This window comes from Musca domestica, unplaced genomic scaffold, assembly GCF_030504385.1.
Source record: "Musca domestica strain aabys unplaced genomic scaffold, Musca_domestica.polishedcontigs.V.1.1 33, whole genome shotgun sequence".
NCBI classification, from domain to species: Eukaryota; Metazoa; Arthropoda; class Insecta; order Diptera; family Muscidae; genus Musca; species Musca domestica.
This window is the reverse complement of record NW_026712312.1, coordinates 8,989,318-9,017,235: the sequence shown is the minus strand read 5'-3', so window position 1 is coordinate 9,017,235 and position 27,918 is coordinate 8,989,318. Positions and strand designations below refer to the sequence as shown.

At 36.4% G+C, this 27,918-nt stretch overlaps 3 protein-coding genes and 2 long non-coding RNA genes across 7 annotated transcripts; 3 read left to right on the top strand and 2 right to left on the bottom strand.

Moving 5' to 3' along the window:
- The first annotated feature begins 152 nt into the window (after positions 1-152).
- LOC101899063 (glycerol-3-phosphate acyltransferase 1, mitochondrial) lies at positions 153-10,910 on the top strand. 2 transcript variants are annotated; one of them, XM_005184213.4, is made up of 7 exons: positions 153-1,502; positions 5,625-5,745; positions 7,898-8,062; positions 8,124-8,975; positions 9,036-9,818; positions 9,887-10,217; positions 10,282-10,910. In XM_005184213.4, the coding sequence occupies exons 1-7, from the start codon at positions 1,390-1,392 to the stop codon at positions 10,476-10,478; spliced, it is 2,562 nt and encodes an 853-aa protein (XP_005184270.2). In that variant the 5' UTR covers positions 153-1,389; the 3' UTR covers positions 10,479-10,910. The 2 variants fall into 2 exon arrangements, with proteins under 2 accessions (XP_005184270.2, XP_005184272.2); XM_005184215.4 differs by lacking the exons at positions 153-1,502; positions 5,625-5,745 and adding an exon at positions 7,291-7,707.
- A 215-nt stretch (positions 10,911-11,125) lies between these two features.
- Positions 11,126-17,054, bottom strand: LOC101899586 (nuclear receptor binding SET domain protein). Its single transcript, XM_005184217.4, has 6 exons — positions 16,594-17,054; positions 14,940-16,533; positions 13,018-14,873; positions 12,289-12,950; positions 12,098-12,223; positions 11,126-12,032 (listed from the first exon to the last, which is right to left on the bottom strand). The coding sequence occupies exons 1-6, from the start codon at positions 16,820-16,822 to the stop codon at positions 11,724-11,726; spliced, it is 4,776 nt and encodes a 1,591-aa protein (XP_005184274.2). The 5' UTR covers positions 16,823-17,054; the 3' UTR covers positions 11,126-11,723.
- Positions 17,055-19,756: 2,702 nt separating this feature from the next.
- LOC131803774 (uncharacterized) lies at positions 19,757-20,855 on the bottom strand. The gene is made up of 3 exons (XR_009342761.1): positions 20,221-20,855; positions 19,886-20,160; positions 19,757-19,811 (listed from the first exon to the last, which is right to left on the bottom strand). It is a non-coding gene; the product is annotated as an uncharacterized LOC131803774 (long non-coding RNA).
- A 192-nt stretch (positions 20,856-21,047) lies between these two features.
- On the top strand, positions 21,048-22,358 carry LOC105261852 (uncharacterized). Its single transcript, XR_891551.3, has 2 exons — positions 21,048-21,954; positions 22,021-22,358. It is a non-coding gene; the product is annotated as an uncharacterized LOC105261852 (long non-coding RNA).
- A 1,033-nt stretch (positions 22,359-23,391) lies between these two features.
- LOC101899747 (biorientation of chromosomes in cell division protein 1-like 1) lies at positions 23,392-27,805 on the top strand. 2 transcript variants are annotated; one of them, XM_059125455.1, is made up of 4 exons: positions 23,392-23,779; positions 23,840-25,686; positions 25,743-26,306; positions 27,128-27,805. In XM_059125455.1, the coding sequence occupies exons 1-4, from the start codon at positions 23,556-23,558 to the stop codon at positions 27,184-27,186; spliced, it is 2,694 nt and encodes an 897-aa protein (XP_058981438.1). In that variant the 5' UTR covers positions 23,392-23,555; the 3' UTR covers positions 27,187-27,805. The 2 variants fall into 2 exon arrangements, with proteins under 2 accessions (XP_058981438.1, XP_005184275.2); XM_005184218.4 differs by lacking the exon at positions 27,128-27,805 and adding an exon at positions 26,770-27,021 and having other exon boundaries at positions 23,410-23,779.
- The last annotated feature ends 113 nt before the right edge of the window (positions 27,806-27,918 follow it).

Below are 27,918 nucleotides of genomic sequence, written 5' to 3'. Positions count from 1 at the left end.
ATATTCCATAGTTTCTCTTTGAATTGCGATCTCTTCGGGTGAGCACCGACTATAATTGAATCACAGACGTAACACTCTGTGTGCAACAACAATAAGCGTTTTTTTGCAAGAACAATAATAAATAACAACAGCGGACTGTCGGGCAAAAGAATCTAATTGAAAATTAATTAATAAACGACTGTCTTTTGGCCGTAGCACGCATATTAAATGCAAAGCTCGAACAGGACGCGGCAAAGAACTCCCACGAAAATTCAAAAATTGGAAACCATTTCCAATAGCAAATAACCGATACATACCTACATATATATTAGTAATTTGTTTACAACACAATTAAGTTCAGTGAAAAGTCAGTGAAAAATCAAAATAAACCAATGAAAAAAATTGTTCAACAAAGCAAAAACACATCACACATCGCTACATTCCAGCTGAAGTTGGTAGCTTTATCATGCAGACAGTAGTTGTTGAATAGAATGCATTGCATCTTCGCAGAGTCGTGTTGTGACCGCAAACCACATAAACTATGAAAATAATAACGAAAATCTTAAAAAAATTACATAAATGTTTGTCGTTTCGCGAAAAAGTAAATCAAAAGCACTACTGAAAAGGCAGAAATCGACAAAACCAACCAACCCCCGTAATATTCAAAGAACAAAATCGTCTACAAAGTAAGAATATAAATAAACAACAAAACGAAAAGAAAGCTAACTAAACGAAAACCGATCATACGATTTTTGTCTTGTCTTTTCTCCGTGCAAAGTAACTATATATTCGAAATAAAAACGTATAGACGGCAGCTAGCATCTGATCGAAAAAGTGGAATAAAACGGACGGAATCGTTCAGAGATATTTTGCACAGATCTCTTCGATGATAAGAGCGCAATCGCGTGTTTGTAGCATGGTACTGTTCCATTGATAATACTGAGGCAGACAAAATCTTCCTAAAGAAATCATTCCGGACCACCCAAATAGATAGTGGTTCTAGACGATCATTTTCAAAACAACCCGTTGTATTTATCAAATTATTTAAATTTAAAAACAAAAATTAAAACAAACAAATAATTTCCAAAACAGAAAAGACTTCAAAACACAACAAAATAAAATAATAAAAACATAATGATCGTGTTGTTGGTACAAAGTCGAAATCTATAAAGAATTATTGCTGCATCAACGTTTGGCAACAGAAACCTGGAACAACAGAAGGCCTGTTGCAGCAGCAATAGCGCGATACATCGCCGTTGCAACCACCAATATTTTAATTTTTGTGTGCCGACAAACTGCATTTATCGCGGATCTCTTTACCTTTTATTCGCTTGAGACTTGGTTCGTTTCTTTGCCGTTCATTTGCAATCCTGCTGTTCGTCATCCTGGTTCCCTCTTTTTTCTCTCATCATGCTTACTTCGGCTATTGGTTTCCTGCAGGGAGCAATTGAATTCTCTTTGCTTGGCTGTTTTGAAGCAGCATCTGTTGCATTTATAGTTTATTATATTTATGCTAAAACCAGGTAAGCTTGAAAACCATATACAATACACATATACATACAGCCAACTAAAACATATATCAAACAAAGAAATACACAGCTTACAGAGCAATTATGTTTCCTCCAAGATTGGATGGATGCACAAACAACTGTTGTATTTACTCGGAGATCTCTTGAATGAAGTTTGTGTTTAGAGTTCTGATAGATTAATTTAACTATTCTTAATTCTTGGCAAAACTTTAGATGACTGGGAAAAATGTTGAAGTTTCTCTATTCCACCTAAAGCGATACTGCAATGGTCATTTACCAACCTTGATTCCTAAAGGAACAAGGAAACCCGCGCCGAACTTATAAGCCATTCAATTCCCCATAATATTGCTATGACTTGATGCTTCCAAAAGCCCCCTCAAATCAAATAGGAATCTCGATATAATGGCTTGTGACTTAAGTGCATTAAGGACCACCCGACTATCGTCATATGTCCATAGCCACTCATGCTTTTACGTTACTTTTAAATTCTTAATATTCTAAAATATATAAGGATGACAATATCATAATATTAGAGGAACAAGTAAAATAGTATCAGTCGGTTTTTCCGACAGATGTATACCCCAAGCCTTGAGTTATGATTATTCTAACTACTGAAGCTTTATGGTGGAGGGCATTCCGCAGTTGTCCAATTCGTGTCTGACATAAGAATTTGAAGGAAATCGAACCTTTATATCCACTTTCATGCGAAATCATATACTCCGATAAATTTCATGTTCATCTCAGATTTCTGGTTGAGAGATTATTGAAAATTGTGACCTTTTGTGGGTGAGGTACCAGAACGGATTCGCAGATATATATCAGATCTTGTGTTAGGAAAAATGTTGGTATATGTCAAATTTGAAGAGAGTTAAATACTTATTTCGGATTTTATAATCGTGTTGGTTATTCAAAATTTGTACACTTCTTTGGGTAGGTACCACCACAGACCTTGGGTGACGTGTGTAATTTGAATCGAACTGGATACTTATTTTGGATTTTATGATCGTTTTGGTTATTCAAAATTTTGACCCTTTGTGGGGGAGGTACCAGAGGGAATGGTCCGATCTCTACTATCTTTATAACAGATGTTGTGTTGATGGAAATATTGAGATGTACCAAGTCTGAATGGAATCGGATGTTAATTTCGCATTTTATAATCTTCATGGATACACAAAATTTTGACCCTTTGTGGGGGTGGCACCACAAGGTGTGGACCGATATATCCCATCTTCACACCAGACCTTGGGTTGGGGTGTGTGTAATATGAAGAGAACCGGATGCTTACTTTAGATTTTGTGATTGTTTTGGTTGTTCAAAACTTTGACACTTTATGGGGGAGATACCAGAAGTAGTGGACCTATTTTGTCCATTTTCGCTCCTGATATAGCACTGATGCAAATATTAGAATTTGCAAAGTTCGTATTATCCATTCTCTTTCTGTGCAGTAAATTATTTTCTTTGAAAATGTTTTTTTGGCGAGGTACAAGAAGACTCGGTCTAAATTTGACAATAACATTACGAGGTACTAAGTTTGGCAGATTTGGCCCGAAGAGACCTAGGGTCTAAAACCGTTATATATATGGATATGGATCATAATTTTTAGAGGTCAAGGAGATATTTTAAAGACCTTAAAGCCTGTAAATTGTTCTTAGGCATTCCACACAGTGTCATGAAAAGGACATTGCGATCATCATACTTCAACAACATCCGATTTTCATCCATATTTTCTATATCTTTAACGTAAAAGTATTGATCGCAATCCAGATCGCGCTTAAAAAGGCCTTTTCCATATTTTTTTTCAATATTTTCGTGGACTGATGTATAAGCATTTTCTTTAATTGTGAAAATACTTCTGCCATTTTTTACTAATTGTGAATCATTTGCACTACGAATTAATTGAGAAAATTGCTTATGTAAATTGGAGCCGTTTATAAATATTTAATTGTAATTCGTTGAATAAAGTTTCAGTCCATTGGCCTCTTATTATATTTAGCTTTAGCTTATTTATACGAATATAAAATAAAAATGCGATTTAAATGTTAAACATTGGCATTCATGAAAATTAAACCCGATAATCAAAAAAGAAAAAAAAATGTTGAACATATCTTATAGATCTTTAATTACACAAATGAGCTAAACATAAAAAAATATCTCTGGTTAGCTTTATTGTTTTTGGATTATAAATTTTATAATTGTACTCGAAATGAATTGATATTGTGTTAGGTATTAACTTAATCTAAAAGGCGGTACTAAATATTTTTTAATAGAATTATAACACGCTGCCGTTTACTGTTTCTATCTGCAATCAAGTACAAAGTTTACACAAACACAACAGATTAGAAAACATTAAAACAATAGAAAGATTGTAAAATTATAATTGAAGTAATTACTAAAAATGAAAAGAAATTTTCGAAATCGAAGATAACCAATACACATACAAATGAGAAGATGAAAGAGATAGCGTTTCCTTGTGATGGGACTCATAATAGGATTTATAAGGAAAAGTATCCTATATGATTCCGTTGGATTTCACATTAAAGAATATATATTAATCCTCTGAAAACACGGAGCAATTTATTTGTGCCTTACAATCTACCTACCATTATTTATTCCGAACCCTTGAACTTTAAATGTTATCATAAAACAATGTTTACTTGAAGCAAAACAAGTGTTGTGTAGTACAACAATAATTTTGGAAATATTTAGCAGGTGTGCCATGTCCAAAATCATTACATGACTCATTGTTTCTAATCTGCTTACCGATTAGGAATGGTCGGACAGTGTTTCGGCAAAAATATGTTATTTGTTAGCTAGAACCATCCATGTAAAGTCGTAATTGTCTTTTTGTTTTATTAAAGGAATTGAACGATATGGATAAGACTATGTTATATTAACCGATTGGATTCATTGTTTTTGTTTAGCGTTTCGTTAAAGGTATATTGACATCAATAATGTGTCAATCGAACGTTATCACACTTAAATTAAAATCGTGCCGCCATTATTATAAGTATCTCATTTGTGCATCGATAATAGATCAATAAAGCTAACGCACAAATTTCTAATACGAAAGGCTTTAACGACTGATAATTACATCTCAATTGAATGCAATTAATTTGTTTTCGTAACTGATTTAATTCATTCAGGGTTGGCAGTTGGTATAATTACAGTTTTCAGATTATGAGTCCATGGTACATTAAGTCCATTTTTCTTTTATGATAACATGGAATGCGTAATTAACTAAAGGTGCGTTTAGATTTCCCAAATCCACTCGATTTCAAATGCCAATTCCATATTGTATAACATGGTACTCTTTATTGTAGAATAACTTAGAGGAAGTTGTAAGAGAGGATTTAAATGTCAGAATTGCTATCACAACAATGGTATTACAAAATGTTGGTCCCTAACCCAAAAGACCAGTAAATGAGAGCGAGCAAAGTGAGGCAATTTGACAGTGCTGCGAGTTTGCAAAATGTTGCAAAAATATTTACAATTTTCAGACAATAATTAACATATTTTAATTATTTTTTAGATAATAAGTATTTAACATTATTATTCTATTAAATAACTAGCGTCTAACTACATTGCTACGATGAAGACAAGGTGGGATAAGTTGGAAAAAGCATAACTGTATGGATCGTAATAGATATGTACGATAATTTCTATGCTGTTTCCAACTTATCCCACCTTGTCTTCATCGTAGCAATGTAGTTAGACGCATCAAGACAGATGATGGGATAACGAACTGTCTAACCAATTTTGGATTTAGAAATTTTGAATGAAAAATTCTTCAAATTTGTAAAAACTGTTGGAAATTCATATTTTTCATTCAAAATTTTAAATTCCAAAATTGGTTTGATCTCTCATTATTCCAGCAGCTGCGTCTTCTACCATGGTATACGCTATGGAATTGACATTTGAAATTGAAATGTATCCATTTTACCATTGCTTCAAAAATCGCAAGTAAATAGAGAAAGCATCTTGAATCAATCAAGAATTTTCTCAATAACCCACTTAATATACTAGGATTTTTCGTATTCCCTACAAAAACGTATATATCTTAAAAAATACAATTATTTATACAATATTCTATAGGTTTTTGTTCTCTTCTCATTGCAGAGCGCCTTCAATAATTGCCAGCTTGTTTCCAAACCTACACTTGAAAATCAATTATCGATCTCAATTGTTGAAATTCAACAATTTGGGCAATGAACTTCTTCTCACGATGCGTATCAAGCCAGTAAGTATTATATAATATTAAATAATGTTAATAATAATAGTTACAAAGAGAAAAGCCATTGGATAGCAGAAGTTTCAAATATTACAAAGGATCCTCATCTGCCCACCAGGTTTCATACCCTTCACCATGCTTTGTAGGATACATTATGTTATTTCTTCCGTTTCTTACTCTTCGAATTAATAATTTTATACCGCACAAATCATACATTTTTCGGATCGGCATAAAAAACTAAAGGTGGGAATACATGAAGCGCTTATTTGGCTGGCTTAAGTCATCGGCTGTCTTCTTCGTAGAGGAACAAAGGAGTTTTAGCTTGACTTAGTTCGATTTTGGTCCTAGGGACCTTTGCTCATTTCCGAAAAACCCAGCCGATGACTTAAGCCTGCCAAATAAAGGTTAGAGTACATAAACAGATGGAAGTCATCGCATGGCATATTTTGTGACATATAATAAAGGGATGCCAGAGCCGCACCCAAATTCTGCCGTCTTTTCCCTGTATAATTTGACAATTTTATGCCTAGCCATGATGCCAAGCTTTCTATGTACCCTCACCTTAAGCGCTTTATGTATTCTCACCTTAAGATCCAATGGTAGAACAATACAGGTAGTCGCTTCGACACAGCTGCTGGGACGGTGAACTGTCAAAATGATTTTGGAATTGGAAATGTTGAATGAAAAAATTATTGAAATTTGTAAAAATTGTTGAAAAACAACTACCGATTGGCTTCGTATAAAAAAGAAATATTAAAAAAGTATATTTTTAACACATTTTAAAAATGTTCAAAGCCTATATTCTTCTACCATGTTAAGGCTGTAAATACACAAAGCGCATATTTGGCGGGCTTAAGTCATCGGCTGGCTTCTTCGTAGATGAACAAAGGGGTTTTAGGTTGACCTAGTTTGATTTTGGCCCTAGGCTCCTTTGTTCATTTCCGAAGAAGCCAGCCGATGACTTAAGCCAGCCAAATAAGGCTGGAAATACATAAAGCGCATATTTGGCTGGCTTAAGTCATCGGCTGGCTTCTTCGTAAATAAACAAAGGAGTTTTAGGTTGACCTAGTTCGATTTTGGCCCTAGGCTCCTTTGTTCACTTCCAAAGAAGCCAGCCGATGACTTAAGCCAGCCAAATAAGCGCTTTATGTATTCCCAGCTTAAGCGCTTTATGTATTCCCAGCTTAAGATCATATAATTAACAATATTTTTACTACATTTACGTCACATAATTTAAAATGGTCACCCTAACTTTTTTGTTCTTTTACGAAAAAGGAGCCGGAGACATGCGAGAAAAATCCTTCTATGTAACCTCACATTTAAACTTGACTTTAACTTTCAACTTCATTATGTATTCTCATCTTTAAGGTAAGAATACATTAAAAGATTTTTTCTGGAATATGTCATGGATTTTTCGTAAAAGAACCAAAGTGTGCAGGTTAATTTAGTCAATAATGACCCCATCATATGAAATCAAAAGTCCAATAAATACATGTACCTATTTTAGAAAAAAGTCTCCTTGCAACCACGAATCAATTAAATCTGAAAGAACAGCACTCAAAAATCTTTTAGAAAAAATGGTTAAATGAAAACTTGCATGGTTTTGCAAGTTGCACTTTCCAACATATCAAAGCGGACGACATAAAAAACACTACATATACACTGGCAAAATCTCCCACGAACAGCTGATAGACGACAGACGTCAACGTCGTCTAAGGCTTTGGCACCGACTTTGACCTGACTTATTTGCGGCAAAAATTGCATTGTGCGGTGCATTTCTCGCTTGCTTTAATTGAAGACACGAAAATTAAATTATTTTGTAACAAATGGAGGCAAAACGCTGTTAAGTTAATAATAATCAACCGTTTTAAATGTGTCGTTGGCGACATTTTATTGAATCTTTCGAGGAGACTGAGATTTGATTTGTAGAAGATGAGTGAATTTGTTATAAGAACGCGTGGCTGGTTTGAGGTGGGTTCATTAGGAAAGTACACATGCACTTTCTTATGAATATACATATATACACATCCATATATTTCCTCCAAATTATGGGCATTAATTATAGATGGTTTATACTTTGTTTGTTACATCACAACAAACCGTCGACTGTTTGTTTAATTATTGTTTCTCTCTCTCGTTCTACCCCATTCTTCGGCTGCAGGAACCGAAACGCGAAAATGCACTGGCCCATGGTATTGGTACCCAAAATATGTTGGACATGACTCCACATGCTGGTCGAAAGCCATACAATTCAATATTTGATTGGGGCGTCTATTTCCCATATATTGCCCAGGCGACACGCAGCAAGCAGTTTTGCTATCCTCAGGTAAGTGCGTTTATTGTGCGTGGCCGAATGCAATTTTTATATTATTGTCGTATTCTTGCAGGTTTCCAACTTAGTACAAAATGACCCGCTTCTTCAGAGAGCCATCAAACAAGCTGCCGAACAAATGTTAAAGGAGAAACAAACCAATTCGGCGAACTCAAACGAAGATCTCAATAGAAATAGTGAAAGCAAAGATAGCTATTTAGAGGACTCCATGGCCGACTACCAACAGTTTCTCAATAAACAGGAGCGCCGTGCCATTAGCATACTTAAGGACATGCGTTCCACACTCAACAACTTCCTATTGGCCCTAACTTCCTGGATATTGTACAAGCTGTTGCCCTGTTTTCTGAGCGGCGTGGTCACGCATACACAACAAATTGAAATGCTAAAAGCCGCCTCGGAGAAAGCTCCAGGCATACCACTGATTTTCTTGCCATTGCATCGCAGCCACTTAGATTATATTATGGTTACCTTTATATTATATAACAATGACATTAAAAGTCCCCTGGTAGCAGCTGGTAATAATCTACAGATTCCTGTTTTTGGAGAACTGCTTCGCGGCCTTGGAGCATTTTTCATAAAGCGGAAAATCGATCCGGTTGTGGGAAAGAAGGATATTCTGTATCGCGCTGTCCTACATTTGTATTTGCAACATGCTCTGAAAATGGGTCACAACGTAGAATTCTTTATTGAGGGAGGTCGGACGCGAACTGGTAAACCCTGTCTTCCCAAAGGCGGAATACTATCGGTGATTGTCAATGCATTTATGGACGGAACTATACCCGATGCTCTAATAGTACCAGTGTCGGTGAACTATGAAAAACTTGTGGATGGAAATTTCGTTCGAGAACAAAAAGGCGAGAAAAAAGTTCCCGAAAGTTTTGGAAAGGCCATATCAGGCATATGGAAGGTAACTTACTACAAACATGGTCAAATACCATCTTTGTTGAATGAATATTTCTAATTACAGGCCTTGAATTCCAAGTACGGACTTATGCGCATAGATTTCAATGAACCTTACTCCATCAAAGAATTAGTACAATCCTACAATAAAATAGCCAAGGAAGATGGATCAATGAGAATTTACAAACCGTCAGCTCGTACTTTGCAACACAATCAGTCTACCTCATCGCTGTACGGCACTGATGTGGTGTGTGAGGAACATCGCAATCTCATAGACAGTATTTCGCGGCAAGTTGTTTTCGATTGTGCGGTTGCCACATCTGTTATGTCCACAAACGCGTTGGCTTTCCTTCTGCTCACGCGCTATCGCCAAGGTGCGACAGACATTGAAATTGCCAAAGGTTTAGATGAATTGCGTACCACACTCAAGGGACGAAAAGATATTGGTTTTTCCGGGGAGTCTTCGCATATTGTAAACTATGCAGCCGATTTGTTAGGCGAAAACTTGGTTGTGCGATCAAAAGACGAAAATGGCTGTACGATTATTAGACCGAAGGGAACAGTGGAAAGCTGGATTGAATTGGCCTATTACTCGAATACGATTACTCCCCACTTTGCTTTGCAATCGATTGTTCTTACAACGTTTCATAAACTGCTCCCAACATCAGATGAAGTGAATGAGAAACAGGAACCCGGTGTATCTCGTAAAAAGGTCATCGAAATGGCTTTAGAGAACTGCGAAGTATATCGGTACGAGTACATTCTCAATAAACCCACTCAAGTTCTTGCCAACATGCTAGAATTGGCTCTGGATGAATTGATAATGCAAGGCTTCATTAAAACTGTGCAGGTAGGTTCGACTTAGTATTATTTTAAATATGTTTATATACATACGTATATTTTGTTTAATTTCTTCAGTCTGATAATCAAACTGATGCCCCCATGGAAACAATGCGAATGGCTCGAGCCATAGCTTCTTACATCGAAAATAATGATTTGGATCAAGATGAAGACCCCAACGATTTCGACAATTTGGAACCAACCGATGAACCAGATATTTTCCTAGTTCCCGAAACGATAAATCAACAGAAGGCTGTTTGTGAAGTCCTAGCCCCATTTGCTCAGACATATTATATAGTTGTCAATTCATTATTTATATTATATAAGAATTCAATACTCGAAAGTGAATTTATAAAATTCGTAATGAAGGAATTGCACGAGAAGGTTAACAAGCAACTATGCCCCTATGGTAGGTACTACTCGATGTGGCAATGTGACATATTAAACATCAACCTTTTACTTGTTCCTTGCAGCTGAAAGTATATCCACCGACTCTGTGCGAAACTGTTTAAAAGTTCTCGAAAAATGGTTCGTCATTGAAATAACCAACCAAAGCGGTTTGCGGCTATTAGCTTTGCGAACGCCTTATGAAGCAAGTCGTGACTCCTTGAAGAGCATAGTCCAGCGAATGTCAAATGTTGTGCCACTGTACGATAATGGTTATTTTTAACCCTACATTTCCGAGACATTAATTTTTAAAATGTAATTTTAAGAGAACATTTTTTTTTTGTAAATTTCACATTTGTTTACCCTCACGTAGAAAATGACAACTTCGATGCTCTCATCCATACATTTTTCTACTCTAAGTAATCGAGCGTTGTTTCTAAAACGGATCGCTATTTTAGCCATTAATCATATAACCGTAAGCGATTGGAAATCAATCTGTAAATGCCAAAGTTCTATCAAATTATAAAAAGTTAAAGGCGAATAATGGAACATTGTAAATGTTGCTTATTGAAGTCCATAAAACTTTGACTGAAAATTTTTATTTTATATTGCATTTTGTATGCAGTGTATGTATATTATAAAACCAAAAAAAAAAATCAGATACATATTTTGAACGAAAAAAATGAAATAAATCCAATAAATACAAAATGTAAAAGCATGATTTTTGTGGGGGAATCAACATGAATATGGGTATGTTCATTTAGATTGTTCAGTGCCTCGAAACAAGAGATTTCTTGTGACTTTATTGTTTAAAACGCCATCAATCGAATTATTTTCCAAGTCTACAATCAAAAAAAGGGAAACACGATACTAAAACCTCTTCGTAGCCATAAACATACACAAGTAATAAGTACAAAATAATGCACAACATTTTATTATAAAAAACATAGTTTTATTCCATATAAAATGTTCACCACCTCCGTCCGACTGCGACAAACACTATATATTTTCGTATGGTTGATTGTGTCATAATAAATCTTTCAATAAGAACATTATAATTATTTTCCTCACTAACAATACACAATTGATTCCTTCTCATATTTAGCAATATATATGTAATCTTAACAGATGTAAAAAATAAATATGCAAATGTTCAGGCAGATTATAGACAATTTAACTTAGATTGATTTGTATTTTGGTTAAACTAATACTAAATCTGTGTAGTTCCTAATTTCAAACGAGTACGTTGGGACTTTGTAAAAAGTTATAACAAATCTTGGAAGAGACTATAACAAAAAAAAAATGCAATAAAAACTAGAAACAGTGTAAAAATTGTTAAATTCAGCATAGGAGTGGAGCAGCATCAACAGGCGAATCGGGGAAGCAGACTAAGAAAATCAAAAATAAATGTATATCTAATGCAAGAGCTGTTATAATTTATGTTTGGAGATACCCGTATAAATGAATAAAAATAAAATACATATGTTTACATATAAACATTTACACAATTTCGAAAATTAGCTACCAGCTAAGACATGGCGTCCTCGTTCCCTATAGAAATATTGCTGTTGGTCGCTTCCTCTTTATCGTTGGTTGTGATGTCAGCTTCGTTTGGACTCGTGTTCTTCTTTTTGGTTCTAGCTGCAACAGCTGCAGCTGCAGCCATCTTATTTGATTTAAATTTAGCCGTCGCATTTACCTTCAATTTTGTTATGGGCTTGCGTTTTCCAACGCCAGCTGTTTTTGAGGGAAGTCGTTTTAATGGCTTTAGTTTTGATTTTTTCTGCTTTCCCTTGCCGCTCTTAACAGGCATTTCATCGGAACTAGGAGACATATCCTAAGAGGTAAATGTAAAACACATAATGCATATTCATGAACAAATTTTTATATTTTTTCAATTACCTTGCTCTCGATTTCCTTGATTTTGCCTCCGATTTGACCTGCACAATTTTTAGAACCACAATAGCAAGTCTTCTTTTCGTTACCCAACAAGTCATCCCAATGATAATTAAATGTCAATTCGGTATTCTGTAGAGCAGAGCAGTTCGATATTAATGTCAAATCATACATCTACAACATATTGTCGTATTTACCTCGGGTATATCTTTGATGGCAAACAGGCCTACACGATTCAATGAATTCACCGACCATTTTTGTGTCTCACAGTTCGGATCACATGAATGATTCATGAAACGAGCCAAATTGCCCTTAGGTCCTGCATCGATAATATAATCCTTTTCCACAGATAAAAAGTAGAAATTCTCATCACGATCCAACGACTTTTGGGCCATTCTCGCCCGAAACTCGTCATCGTTGATTATTTCTCCCACATATTCTATAACAAAACTGCCAGATTTAATAGGTTCGCGGGTAATTAGTCCGAAACCACGTTCTTTCATGTATATGACATCCAACTGTGGCGATTTTCGAGACTCAAACATTTGATTCTGGCAACGTTCTCCGGCCGGGCACACTTTTGGATTACATTCATGATATAATACCCGATTTAGGCAGTTGCTTTCTGGACCACATGGATTTTCTTCGTTTGGATCACAGTCACATTTGCTTACATTTTCGATATCGATGTGAAGTTTCACCGGTGGCACGGGACGATTGGCTTTAATTCTCGTATAAGGTTGTGGATGCAATCGCTCTTTATTTTCATTCAACATGCTTTGTTGTTGTTTTTTGGCTTTGACAACTTCATAGATTTGTTTAGCTTCTTCTATTCCGCTATTATAGTACTTATCAATTGCTGTAACGATTGTCAAAAAAATTAGTGTGAATACTTGGTTTAACAGCAGGGCTTGTTAACTAAATACCTGCTTTCGTTCTGGGCGGTTCCGACGTGTCCCCTTCCAAATACAGATATACTCTCCGTCTTGATATCCAGCCATGATCATGCGTGCCAAAGAATCTAACGACAAAATCGGAAGGATTGTGGTTCTTTTTGGCTATGTTTGTAGGAATTTCAGTGGGAGGCAAAATAATGGCAGGCCACCATCGAAAATTGGTAAACTTGGCCCACACCATTTCGCCATAGAGTGGCATTCGCCCCGACTCACATTCTTCGCAGATGTAGCCCTCGTTAGGGTCTATGGGGATTTTTAGACACTGGGCATGTACAGCAGTAGGACATGTCTCACAACACACCACCTGGCCGCCGCGAACACATATAAAGCACCAATTGACATTGATGGTCATGTCATGTCTCGGACTAGAATGCCTGGGGCAAATTATATGGGCCGCAGTTAGGATCTGTGATCCGGCCGGAATGCAGGTAGAATCCGTATGATAGGTGGCGGGACATTTGACACACTTCGTTATTTTAGCGTTACTCAACTGCTGAAATTTTCCTTTGGGATCATCTGACACACAAGTATGGCAAACGTGAGACGGACAACGGAAAGATTGTATTCGATTTTTTGATATTGTTATTTTGGATTGAGGCCAGTACTTGCAACAGGCGGGATGGAACGCCCTATCGCATTGACCCATGGTACACTTAACTAGCGGGTCATCTAGTTTGGCAGAGTCCGTAAGTTTGCACACCATGCATTTCGTGGGCTCATTGTTAGCACATTCCCTACAAATCACTTCAACATCAGTTTCCGAAGTGATGTGAGGTACGGCGCTTGATGATTCTTGCATTAAGTCAATAGCGACGAGATCCGTGGTCGACGAACTATTACTTTTACTAGCCTCAAGGTTGGAGTCGTTCGCAGACTTTATGGCGGAAGTACTGCGTTTGCCTATTTTCTTTAGTTTGCCATTTTCGGAAAAATGCATATGCAGACATTCAGGATGTAGCCAACCATGACAACGACCTGTGCATCGCTTTAGACCACCACCTGGTTTAAAGCAGTACTTACATACGGGGTCTCGACCCAATCCTTTAAAGAGATACTTGCTATCTAGTTCGAAAATGTCATCGATGACCTCTAAAATTGGACGATTTACCATTTTCTTAGGCTTATCGACCACGGACTCCTTTACTTGGGGTGCTTTGGAAGCTGTGGACGCTTCATTCGTCAAATCGATTGATGAACGTTGCGAGAGCATAGATTTTCGCATCATAAGAGTTCTCAAACGATTCGAAAGGCGTTTAACACCGCCAGTTTCAATATCGTTATTGGAACTCGTATCCAAATCGCCAGCGGAAAGGCTCAGTTTACACTGCATTTGTTGATGGCTCAGCTGTTTAAGTGCCCAAATATTCCGCACTGCCACAAGTAAACTTTTATCCAAATTCTCATCGGTATTCTCCTGCAGTACGAAATCTTTCATAGCCACATAAAATTCTTGAAATGCTCTGCCACTGAATAAGTTCAACTCATCCAAAGATTTTCTCACAGCTATTTGATTGTTGGTATTGGAGGAGTTCTGCTCAACACTGGTAGTTTCAGGGACGGCACTATTTGTGGCTTCCGCATCCGTTGATGACGCCGCGATGTCCGAACTCAGTTTACGTTTTTTAACAGACAAATGTTTTATAGGAGAATAAGCGGGACTAAATGGTGATGTAGAACGCTCACGCTTGCCTGTTGCAGACGGAGCCGACAAATTATTTATATTTTCATGGGAACCATATAAACTTTCTGCATCTGATGGTGTTACATTTTTGACTGCAGGTATATACATTGACTTCCTGCGCTGTTGTTTGTTTTTTTGTGTCAATCTACAAAAAAGAAAGAAAATCATTGAATGCTGTATAAATCGTGGTTAGCATTAAAAAAAGACTCACTTTGATTTATCAAATATTTCATAAAACTTTTCCAAGCGTTCTTCATATGGTACGGCTGCAACCATATTTGCCTCGTTCACTGCTTCGTACCAAACGGGCACTTGATTCCGTTTCGGTACAAACTGCTTAAACTTGGCACTTTTCGTCCCATATTTTTGACGAGACTCCTCTAAACGTTCTTGATAGTGCTCCAGCGTTGTGAAGGGCATTAGGTTTTCTCTTTTTACCCAGTTTCGACGAGCGTTGTCCGCAAAAAAACGAACATGTACCATAACATGTTGATCACTGGCGGCATTATTTTCTTTTGCGGTTATTGTTTTACCTTCAGGGTCTGGACAAACCATACAAGGCCAATAACAATAATTGTAGATTTGTCCCCAAAATAGATCACCGGTAGAAAATGACATCCACGAGCCCTCATTCAATATCGAAGATCCTTTGGCACTGTCCATGCTTACCGTTGATGGCGACTTAGCTGACGAAGCATCTACGAACTCTGAATTACCGTCAACCATACCACCATCACCATCTGCCACATCTACCGTAGCATCGGATCTATGTTCATTTTCAGTGGTTGTCTTCTCGTGTGTACTTTCACTATGATTTGTTTTTATTTCGCTTACATTTTGATCTTTTATTTTTGAAAGTAAAGTGGATGTCAAATGTTTTTCATTTGCATTCTCATCTATCTCATTGTGGGTTTGGGCATTTAGTTCTACTAGACCATCATTCACACTGTTGTGACAACTTACTTCCATTTCTTTGTCAAGATTTACAGACAAATAAGAACTGTACATTTCCATGCTTTTGTCTCTGTCTTTTCTTCTTATATGTTCTGTTGATTCTGCAGACTCGATTGGGCTTAGGTCTCGTACATCTTCGGAACTAGATGTCTCAATTCTGACGTTGGCTTCGGAAGTCTTCTCTGCGTCGAGTGAATTTTCTGTGATAGGTATATGTGAGTCGCATACGTCTTTTTCAACATCGCCATTTGTTCGCACACTCTTATTTTTATCTACTGTGCAACCATTTTCACTGTTATTTCCTACCACATGCTCTTCGTGTTCTTCATTACCAATTATGATTCCTTGACATTCTTTTTCTTGCCCGTCATGGGGGATCTGATCTTCGCATTTTGCAGGATGGTGATTGTTATTTAAATACACTTCATCACAATGAGTGTGTTTGTCTTTATTATCCAAGGATTTGTTTTTTCTATCATGACTATCGTCTTCAGGAAGCTTATCAGTCTCCACCATAGATCCATTTTTTCTTAACAATTTGTCAATGGGACTAACAAATTCTTTTCTTCGGCTGTTGCGATTCTCTGGTGAATTAGTAGTAGGTTCTTTAACTCTTCGCACAAAACCAACTGAAGTATCATGCACTCCGCAAAATTTGTTATTAATGTCGTCGGCCATATCGGACGTGTCTTTAGTCAAAGACGAGTCTGTACCGTTGCTCAAATTGTGACGCCTCCGAGTCTTTCGGCTTCTGTCTTCAGTACTGCTATCTAAATTAGTTGTAGGTGTTACAAAACCGATATATTTGGGACTAAGATTGGAATGAAGATTTGCGAGTGGATCCTTTTTCCCTATCAAAAAATTATGATAATTAATGAAATTTTGTCAAAATAAATGAAAAGTTTACACACTTCTTGGCGTCGACGAATTTGGTGTACTCGACAACTGTTTATCTTGACCAGGTTTGGTTATGGAATTTTTGTCTGTTTCTGCGGAAACTGAGTTGAGTTCCGATGGCGTGCCATCAGTGGATATGTCACCAATGTTTTCTTCATTTGTACTTCTTTCATTCTGCTGTCCAATTTTGCTACGTCTCGCAGATCGCCCTTTCACAACAGTGTTTTCACCTTCGCTTTCCATTTTAACTTAGTTCACTTTAATGGCGTGCTTTCGCATCGAGGTCTCATTCATATGATTTTGGTGTTATTTATTGCTGTAAAAAGCAGTTTACACTCTCGGAATTACCCAAACAGAACGATGAAGAAAACTAGAAAACAAAATAATTTATAAACTATTTCACAAAGACTCAGATATTTCTTGCGCTCAACGCCACTCGTTTTGTTGTTTGCGCCAAAAGCAGAAAAAGAAGCCGACAACAATTTTTGATCGTATGCGCCAGGTAGTTAATCTCAACGGCGTCAGAAAAAATCAATGGACAACTCAAAATTTCTAAAGTCGCTGGGCACAACTCAAATTCATGCATTGCTGTCGAGAAATCTACTAACTGACATATAAACAAGACAAAATTATGAATTAAAAGTCTAAATTTAAGTAGACGGCACTATTGCAATCGGACCATGGTAGAAGAATATAGGTAGACGCGTCGACACAGCTGCTGGGACAATGAACTGTCAAACAAATTTTGGAATTGAAAATGTTGAATGAAAAATTATTTAAATTTGTAAAAATTTTTGAAAAAACGCGAATTATAATGGCCTCGACTGACGTAGCATAAAAAAAAACATATAAAAATCTACTTATATTTGAAAAAACATTTAAATCTTTTTGGCATATCAATGCTCCCAAGCGTTGATGCATCTACCTGTATTCTTCTGCCATAACTGAATGAAAGGTCAACACTTCTTTTCAAAACCAGGTTCCATATATCTCTAAAGGATTATTTCGCTACAAAAACTCTAGATTTTGTCGATGCATACGTTGAAATAAACATTTTGAAAACATCCGAATTTTAATATTTTCTGATCAACTTTTTTGTTATTGAAAAGAAAACACATACATAAACAAAATAACAAAAAAATTGTTCAGAAAACATTCAAATTCGGATCGACAAAATCTAGAGTTTTTGTAGCGAAATAATCCTTTAGAGATATATAGAACCTGGCATGGTAGAAATACCAGGTAGCAACATAGGCGAAAATTACAACAAAGCAACTTTTTTAGAAACTTGATATGTCAAAGTTTTAACCAGGGCGAATTTATTTGAAGTATAAAATTTGGGGCAAATTGGTTTGCACCAATCAGAACTCTTCATTCTGAAACATTGAATAAGTTTGTTTTGGTTTATTCATATGTATATATTAGTTGAGATTAGTATATTTTTTAACATATAAACTGAAAATACTACAATAACTGGAAGTGTATACGTATTATACCATCAGTCATATCGCTAGAGAAGGTCTGTATAATTTCATATGATCAAAATGTATCTGATCGAAATAACGCCTCTTTCGACGAAATCCGTTTCAGGACATTTGGAGGCGACCCGTCCGTCTGTCTTGCTGGTGCGTACGATAGCTGTAGAATGGATCATCATCCAAACATAGTGCATCGCAATATTATTAACAAACATAATGCGGAGATAGGCAATGTCGTCCCACTCCTTCCGGTTCCTCCCTCACGACATTTTTAACAGCACAGAATCCAGTGCGAAAATACAAAATATATGTTATGTTATCACTTATTTTGTATTCTCTTAATAAAATAAATAATTCTCCTAGTAGCATTAGATATAGGTTTTTAAGAAATGTGTAAAGATTCCAAGTTATCCTTTTGTATTAGAATTAGGGTTGATGCTTTGCCATTAAAAGTGAGTAAATAATAAATGTACATATATGCGTGGAACTTGTGAATTTAAACCTGTGTGCAACTACGGTGGATCTATCGGAATTGTGTACAATATAAATGTCCCCACTGTATTTTAATGATCTTAGTCACATTTACCCACGGAATTGTTTCAAATTTGGTATTTAAAACTTGCAGTAGATAGAAATCCACTTAGTATAAATATGTCTATATAGGTTCATGTTTTGGTACGACTCCAATGTAACGGTTCCACACACTTTATTGGTATTTGAAATCTTTTACTGCATTCTCCTACCGATCTCAGTCGTATTTGTAGTTTAAAGTGGAACATGTTTGAATCCAGATACTTTTGTATAAAAATGTTTTCTTAGGTAATGGTGGAGGGTATTCAAAGCTCGGCCCGGCCGAACTTAATGTTTTTATACCCTCAGCCATATGGCTAAAGAGGAGATGGGCAATATCGGTCCACCCCTCCTGGTACCTCCCCCACAAAAGGTCAACATTTTTATTGAAAATAATTTACCGCATATAAAGACAACGGATTGTTGGATTTTCTTCAAACTTTGCAAATCGTAATATTTGCATTACCCCAAGATTGGGTGGGAGAATGGACAAGATTGGACTACTCCTTCTAGTACCTCCCCCACAAAGGGCCCAAATTTGGAACAATTAAAATGCTCATAGAATGCAAAATATACATCGGATTCTAATTAAATTTCACACATACTAATACTTTTATCTTTACAATGTCTGGAGTAAATATGGAGTGTTGCCGGTCATTCCTTTTGGTACCTCCCCCACAAAGGGTCAACATTTGGAATAACAAAAACGCTCATAGAATGTAAAATATACATCGGATTCTCATCAAATTTCACACGTATCAATATTTTTGCTATTACAAAGTCTGGTATAAAGATTTAGTATCTATCTACTTATTCCTTCCTTCCTTCCTTCCTTATATTATGTTTAGGTCAGATGCTAAACGAACAATATTGTTGTTCTGTAATTCCCTCTATAATGGTTCGATATATTGAAAACCCACAGGACAAAAGTCTTAAAATATTTAAATAATACAGACTTAGGCTGAGGGTATTCATCCGTCGGCAATACCGACTGATACTATTTAACTTGTTTAATTGTTATTTTTAATATTTATTTTATTTTTATTAAGTAACAATAAAAAATGATATAATTACAAATTATATAATTACAAAATTAAACCAAAGAGTAGTTAGTAAAATTAAAAAACAGGGGGCGTTTTTGGTCAAAATTTTCTCAAAGGTCTGGATGACGGTTAAATGATGATCTAAATAAAAAAATATATATATATATATTTTAAATGAAATTAATAAAAAATATTGAGTTTACGTAAATACCAACCGTTAAATGAAGTTCATAATTTTATTTTGAAAAATTTTTTATTGGTCATGATCCGCTGTTTCGCTTTCTTAACTTTGAGTCGTCTATTTAGTTGCCTAACCCTAAAAAATATTCGGCATTTGAAAAAAAGCTCTTTAGCTTTATCCGTTAAGTTGATGTTGTTGCTTCTTTGCATAAGATATGTGATATGGTAGGGCATAACAACTTCTTTGTCATTTTTATTTATTCCAGCCTCACACTGAAGCATCCTCCCGACTTCTTTGCATTGGGCTCCGCTATATATACACCGTATTTTATATATTTAATGTATATTCTCACTGCTAGCAAATACGTACCCTGGACATTTCTTTTTTGAACCACCATAGAATTAGAATTGATACATCTCTGGTACAGCGCATGGTAATATTTTCATTCTACAACTTATGCCCGTTATATACTTTGGGTTGAAGTTATGAGAACATATTTTGGCGTTTGGGTTTAAAGTGATCCCACAAATCGCACTCCACTTCAACCTCTTCGTCTCTCCCTTGGGTACATTGAAAAATGTTGCTTGTCGTTCACTATCCTTTCTTTTGCAAACAGCACAGCACCTCATATTCTGTTTTTTTTATTTGAATTATATCACAAAATTTGATTTTTATATTTTTGTGTTTATTTTTTCCTCTATGATGTTTGAATTTCTGTTATGTATTTCTACGGCGAATTCGAATTACAACAACTTGTTTGACATATCAAGTTGACTACAGCTGGCCTGAAAGGGTTACCTTGTAATTCTACCATGGAACCTGGTTTCGAAAAGAAGTGTTGACCTTTCATTCAGTTTTCGCGGTTTTCAATTATTTATTCAAAATAAATGCAACAAGTTGTTTGATTTTGTTATTGTTTTGATACTATTTCTGACATTACAAGCCAAACAGGTAGACCTCTATACTTGCAATTTTTTCAAAGTTGACCTACCTTCTCTTCTTTGTACCATGATTGTACCATGCATCTACCTATATTCTTCTACCATGGTATAAAAGCTCTACTGTATGTTTTTAATTTTTTTTTTTTCAAAAATAAGTACATTTTATAAATATTCTTATACGACACCAATCGTAGGTTTGTTGATATGTATTTTTCAACAATTTTTGGAAATTTGAATAACTTTTCATTTAAGATTTTGTTATGGTTACCACCTTATGCGGTACTGTGGTGGGTATCCAGCTGCTCAGGGGAGCTTTTTGCTCAGGTCGGTTCCAACCCTGACACCAACAGTCCAAGGGGCCTAACAATTAAAAAAAGGGGACATATTACAAACATCAAAACAATCAAAAATACAAACACTCCATACACCGGTGACAAGGGTGCTTGGTGGAAGTTGCACCCACACTTAGCCCACCCAACCTTGACCCTTTTGTCCAGTAATTTTTTAAATATTTAAGGGCCCCGCATTCCACTAACACTTACCACACAATTTACACCCTATATTCCCCCAAGAGTTAACAAATTAGCACATCATATTCACTGTTAACATTTACACATATAAATAATTTATTGACATATCGAGAGTTGACTTAATCCTAACAATTAAATATTTGCACAATGTTGAATTTAAAATTCCTAACACCTGAATCTGTATTTATGTGAGCCAATTGCTCGGGCTACTACAGTCTACGAAGAGTACATAAAAATTTTTGCCAATCTGGCCACTTCAAGCATCTACTCCCTCCCTAATAGAGCTCTGTTAAGGGGATATTATGGACGTTACCTTATGTCCAAAATTAAAAATAAACTGGAATTCTCCCTTCGTACGACGGTCTAACCCTACGCTCAGGTATATAACCGGGCGTTAGAAATTTTCACAATATCAAAATCTTAACCTAAATTCTATACACTAAGGACAATCACACTTAAACTACAGACAATTACATTAAATTAAACTAGTCAGTACAAAATTTTGGTGTCATTCCATTTTTCATTCAAATTAATTATTAATCAAAATTCTCTTCTTTTTTCCAGGCCGCAGGAGGAAGATATATATATATATATATATATGCCGCTTGGCCGCACCAACCGTTCAGGACTCGGTAAGTTTTAATAATACAAATTATTACCTGGAGATTCTGTACTTATATATTTTCTTTTCTTTCCAGATATTGATGATCTTTTTGACCTTTTCGGCATCAGACCTACCGAGCCGACCACTCTTTGATTCTCAGAACTTTGGCGTACCAGGGCTTAGCCTCAACCACGGACTGGGCAGCTGCGCTCTCTTTATATAAAAAATTTGCTGACCTCCTCCACCGAAAACTTGGAGGGGTCAGATATCTAACCGTCTTTTGTTGGGGTGTTATCTTAAAAGAAAAAACACAACATCGAAACACCAAAAAGACATACACTATTAGAACAACAGAAACTTACGAAATTTTGGTCACACCCACACATACACAACAATCGGCAAATAAAAATAAAAAAATTACGAAAACTTTAATTCCACTATCTTGGTGTTTTTATGGGATCACTTTTTTAAATTTTAGCTTAGAAAAATTTTTCCTTGCCCGTTTACCAAAACTTTAATGGCGAATTTTTCTGTCCGTTACCCCTTTTATATGGCAGCCATTGGACGCAATCTTCCCACTTTTCCTTTTTTTTTTTGTTCTCCCTTGTTTATTCTCTTCCTCTTTGATCGCACTTAGCGAGCCCTATCGTTACCCATGGTTGCATATGATCTTCGTACCATGTACTAAGATGAACATTGGCAGCACCTTGACACCCAACCGTATCCGGTTCATTCATTTTTTCAAGATCGGCTGGAGCGGTAATTACAAATGTAAATTCTCGCTCAGCCGATAATACAGAAAATTAATCTTTCGCAATCGCGGTACGCACGCAACAATTTTCAATTTGAAAATTGGTTTGACAGTTCATTGTTCCAGCAGCTATGCGATGCGACTACCTGTATTCTTCTACTATAGTTTTGAAGTTTGTTTTGGTTGCAGCGAATTCAAATTTAATTGACAGATCATGTGGTAATCAGCTGAGCTGGAAGGGGGACCTTATACTTGGATCATGCCGACAAAAATTTTTGATCGTATGCGCCAGGTAGTTAATATCAACGGCGCCAGAAAAAATTAATGGACAACTCAAAATTACTAAAGTAGTGCTGTCGAGAAATGTACTAACTGACAATAAACAAGACAAAATTACAAATGAAAAGTTTAAATTTAAGTAGACGGCACTATAGCGTCAAATTATTATTATTCGTCTTGCTTAGAGCGCACTTTTGGACTACAAAATCCACTCCATCTAAAATTTGAATTCGATAGCGTATACGTCAAATAATATTCCCTGGATCTATAGAACTGACTTTTGAAATTGAGTGGATTTAACAATGACATATACAATATATGGCAAATTTGTACCAATTAAATGCTTTAAATTTGAATCATTGAATAATTTTTTGTTAAAACGCCAATGTAAGGTGTTTAACCGTGATTTGGTTTCACAAAAAGTACCCTTGTACATTGTTACGGGAAAGTGCAACCCTGCTCACAGTATATACGAACGAAATGAAAAAAGAGGCAAAAAAACAATGTGTTGAAAAAGAAGAAGACTCGAATAAAGAAGGAAGAACTTGTTGTTTTGGCAAACAATCTAAAGAATCAAAGAGTCAACATCGAGGTTGGAAATGGATGCTTCTCTTGTGGAAAAAATAGTGCATGAAGTGAAATCACAAGGAGTGTTTGATGAGTTTCGTAAGGATTCTATGGCCGATGTGGACACAAAGCCCGCCTATCAAAATCTGCGGCAACGAGTAGAAAAGTCTGTTAAAAAGTTTTTGTCCGAACAAACATGGACTCCGGAAATGAACAAGAATCAATTGAGAGAAAAATTGCGACGTCACATTGCCGAGTAAGTAATGGTTACAAAATATACCTGTATTCACATTGTCAAGTCTTATGTTGCATTTAGGTCGGGTTTCCTGGATGTCGGCGTTGAGCGTATTGTTGATCAAGTAGTGAACCCAAAGATTGGTAGTGTCTTTCAACCTCGAATAGAGGAGATAGCCTATAAATATTTGGGTTTGCCACCACCTCAAAAAATTTACGAACCTCCTCCCCCGCCTCTGATGCATCCACTGCCACCATTACCTCTGACTGCCCCGCCACCACCGCTGAAAGTCGAAACATGCAGTCTCTTGCCGAATGATTTGGAGCAAGTTAGTCCCGATTCTGATAAAGGAACCGTGAAATCCGAGGCAGAAGGTGATGACAAGACAAATGTGGATATGGAGACCGAAGAGAAAATAATAGATGATGATGAGTCGCCGCCTTTTGAACCATTGGTGAAGAGTGAATCAAAGGATATAAAGCTAGAGCCGAAAGCCATAAAGACAGAGCATGACGAGCCCGAAGACAACATTAAAAAATTTGATGACAATGATAGTACCACCGTTAAAACTGAGATGAAAGATCTGGGTGAAAGTCAGAGTTCTACTAACATAGATAAAGACAATAACAGTCAATCGATGGATTGCAGAAACTCGCAAGATTCACAATTATCAAGTGTTTCCAGCGACACGCGTTTAACACCTGAAATTAAGGATGACTCTGCGCCACCTCGCAGTTCGCAGGAGGAAGCCGTAACTGCAAATATTTCCGAAGAAGCACAAATGCCCAAGTTCAATGAAAACTCCAGCGAACCTAGCTGTACTAATGGCCGAAAGGAGTCAGACTCGACACTTCATTTCGATATCAAGAAAGATGAAATAAAGTTTGAGGGAACCGAAAGGAAGAAATTGGAAGATTCTCAGGTATCACCTATGGATGATGATATAAAATGTGAGTTGCCTTCGGGGACTCCATTGTCTGAATGTAAGAGTGACATGTTTAAGTTTTCGGTAAATACTAGCTCTGTAGCTGAGCAAAAGGAACATGATTTGGAACGAACTCCAAATGCTCAGGAGTCAAGCTTTGGTTCGAGCATAGAAGATTCAGCTTCAATTCCCACGAACATTACAAACCAAGTAACTGTGGATGAGAAAGATAAAGATTTGAGCAGAGGAGAAAAATCACCACAAACCGCAGTATCTACAATATCCAAAATACCATCGACCCCCACGGCCACACCGACCGCAACACCAACAGTTACGCCAACCCCTACTCCTATTTCACAACCTTTGCCGCCAACTCCGTCGCCTATATCCACTCACCGGGCAGACAGAGAGCACTCATCCAGACATTCCTCTTCATCTAAGCATAAGAAACATTCAAAGGAACGTCGTCGATCCCACGACAGAGAGAAGGATAGAGGAGAGCGTTACCGCAGTAGCAAAGAGGGCAAAGAGCGGCACCGTAATAGCAATAGTAGTAGCCACAAAGGCAACAGCAAACACTCATCGTCATCATCTTCCAACAGGCATTCTTCGTCATCGTCCCACAACAAGTCATCGAATGAAAAGGAGTTGGATCGTTCACACTCCTCGTCCCGACATGGAAAATATGCATCATCCTCTGATAAGAGGAATTCCTTGTCTTCTTCAAACAAGGACCATTCGTCGTCGTCGTCCAACACGTCATCAACGATGACAAAACGTAGCGGGCGCTATGATGATGATCACTATGAAGCTAAACAAAAACCACAAAGAAGGAAGTCTACCGATTCAAATGATGATGACGGCGACAAAGGGGGTAGTAGCACTGGCGGTGGTGGCAAATTAAACCACGGTCAATATCAAAAAGTTGCGAGCGCAAGTAGTTCCAAATCGAAAACGAAATATGCCAGTGATACGGGTCATTCAACAGCTTCGAAGGAGCACGGTAAGCCTGAAAATAACTTATTTTGATACATGAACTTATCCATTCAAATATTGCAGGCAATCAACCCGACGATCTTTCACTCAGGGAGCTCTCCGAAAAGAAAGACGAAACTCCAAAATTACCCAACAATGTAGTTATTCTGAATGATTTGCTAGAAAATCCGCAAACTCAATGCATTCAACTAGATTCTCGAGGGCACCTTATAGAAGTACCGGCCATTCAAAGCGATAGCCGAACTATAACAACCGGTAACGAGGCAGATTTGTTATATTTTGAAGTGGATTTGCAAGAGTCCTTCAGGCAGAGAATAAATATCCTAAACGATACTATGGACCTTTGTCGCAAAGCGGTTAATTACTTGCGGTTTGATTCTCCTATTGACGAAGGAATTGAGCTATCCAGTGAAGATGATTATAACCACAATCGTGCCAATACATCGATCAGCTCAATACGAACATCTTTGAAACGCAAATCAATTATAAACTTTGAAGACTATGAGCGAACACCGCAAAAACGCTGCCCGATAGACAAGAGTGACGAGAATGCTTTGAAAACCTCGCCAACACCTTCGGATCTCAGTGTTAGCTCCAAAGAAAATGAAGAAATTGATAAAAATTCCGGTATGTAGAAGAAGATGCAAATATTTTGTTATGCATCGAACAGAGTATTATGGATTTAGTGTGCATATAATTTTTGTTTTCTTTTAATTGCGTCCACGCCCATTATCCTGCCCTAGAATAGTTTCAATTGACAAATAATGAATGTGGTGCCATGCATCAAACATTTCTCGTCTGCAATTTTATCTTAACATTTAAATTTCAACGTAAAACTTAAGTTATTTTTCAATTATTTGTATAACTCGCAAATATTTCCAAGTTTGTATTCAATTTTCAAAGTACAATAACATTGTATTTTGAAATCGAAATTACAACAACATGTTGTTTGAGACTTTAAGCCATCTTGCATAGCAGCCTTGCAAATAAATTTAAATACCAAACGTTAGTTGTGGTATCATCACATCAAAACCATCTTCATACTGCGAATAACTAATTAAATGGAAACAATCTATTTTGTCCCCTTCAGCTCTGTCTAAGAAACTGGACCGCCATAAGGCTGCGGTGGAAAAGCTCGCGCGGCAACAACGTTATTCCAGCGATGATTTATATAAGCCACGTCCGATTTTGGGTCAACGTTCTAGACGTAGAGGCATGGATTCTGTTATGTAATCGCTTTTTTGTTTATTTGTTGTATTTATTATTTTATACCGACATATTTTTGTAATATGTTTAATGCTATTATTTTATTTTTTTGAATAAATATACAAATTATTTTTTATTATTTTGTGTAATATTCTTATTTGTTGAGTTGCGTGAATCTGTAGGAATATTTTTGCGGATTAATATTTAATGCTTCTTTGGTTCCTTTACACCTTTCTGCCTAGGTGGTAGCGTTAGCATGGATGCATCAACATTTGTGTCAGGAGGAGCCTGCTGTTTTTGATTGCCATCGATTGTGCGGTGTTCTTAGAACTGAAAATGCCATTTGAGTGATCTTCGAAATGGGTGTTAATAACTCAAAATACCGTATGATGCTTTGTTGTCCGCCCGACTGAGGAATATGCACTTAGTTATTCACTGTGCAGAAGAGACCACATTAATTCCCCATTAAATGTTCCAAATAAAACAACTACGAAACTTTTTATTGGTAATTGACATAAAAACAATTTTATTTTTGTTTTTGCTTTCGTTTGTATATATTTTTTACAAGTATCAGATTGATGTTTCTCCATTGTTGTGGGGTGAGTGTGTATATCTGTGTGTGTGTGTGTCGTGTATCACGATAACAATTTTTGTTTTTGTTTTTCCAAAATTTCAAATTCTCTTAAGGAATTTCAATTTTAATGCTACTCGTTTTTGATAATAGCACTACAACTAATTAATTACTTGTTTAGCATTTTAAGAGTATGTTAAATTTCTCACAACTAATTGGTAAAATTAAGAAGAAAAAAATAACACATTACTACTTCAATTAATAAATTAACGCGTATTCTTCGAAGATAATCTGAGCTTATGTCTTAAACACATACATACATATGTCTTTAGGGATAAAATGTAAACTTAATCGCAAATATATTTTTTCAAAAACACTTTTTTTTCATTTTCAATTAAGAAAATATAAAACAATACTTATGTAGTAATATAAACCAGCAGAACATAAACAATTCCTTTAATG

Coding starts and splice junctions, on each gene's coding strand:
- LOC101899063 (XM_005184213.4), top strand. CDS start 1,390: ATGCTTACTTCGGCTATTGGTTTCCTGCAGGGAGCAATTGAATTCTCT. Junction 8,063..8,123: donor AGCAGTTTTGCTATCCTCAG/GTAAGTGCGTTT, acceptor GTATTCTTGCAG/GTTTCCAACTTAGTACAAAA. Junction 10,218..10,281: donor CAAGCAACTATGCCCCTATG/GTAGGTACTACT, acceptor TGTTCCTTGCAG/CTGAAAGTATATCCACCGAC.
- LOC101899586 (XM_005184217.4), bottom strand. CDS start 16,822: ATGGAAAGCGAAGGTGAAAACACTGTTGTGAAAGGGCGATCTGCGAGA. Junction 14,874..14,939: donor GAAATATTTGATAAATCAAA/GTGAGTCTTTTT, acceptor TCTTTTTTGTAG/ATTGACACAAAAAAACAAAC. Junction 12,224..12,288: donor CCATCAAAGATATACCCGAG/GTAAATACGACA, acceptor TCTGCTCTACAG/AATACCGAATTGACATTTAA.
- LOC101899747 (XM_005184218.4), top strand. CDS start 23,556: ATGGATGCTTCTCTTGTGGAAAAAATAGTGCATGAAGTGAAATCACAA. Junction 23,780..23,839: donor TTGCGACGTCACATTGCCGA/GTAAGTAATGGT, acceptor TGTTGCATTTAG/GTCGGGTTTCCTGGATGTCG. Junction 25,687..25,742: donor AACAGCTTCGAAGGAGCACG/GTAAGCCTGAAA, acceptor CAAATATTGCAG/GCAATCAACCCGACGATCTT.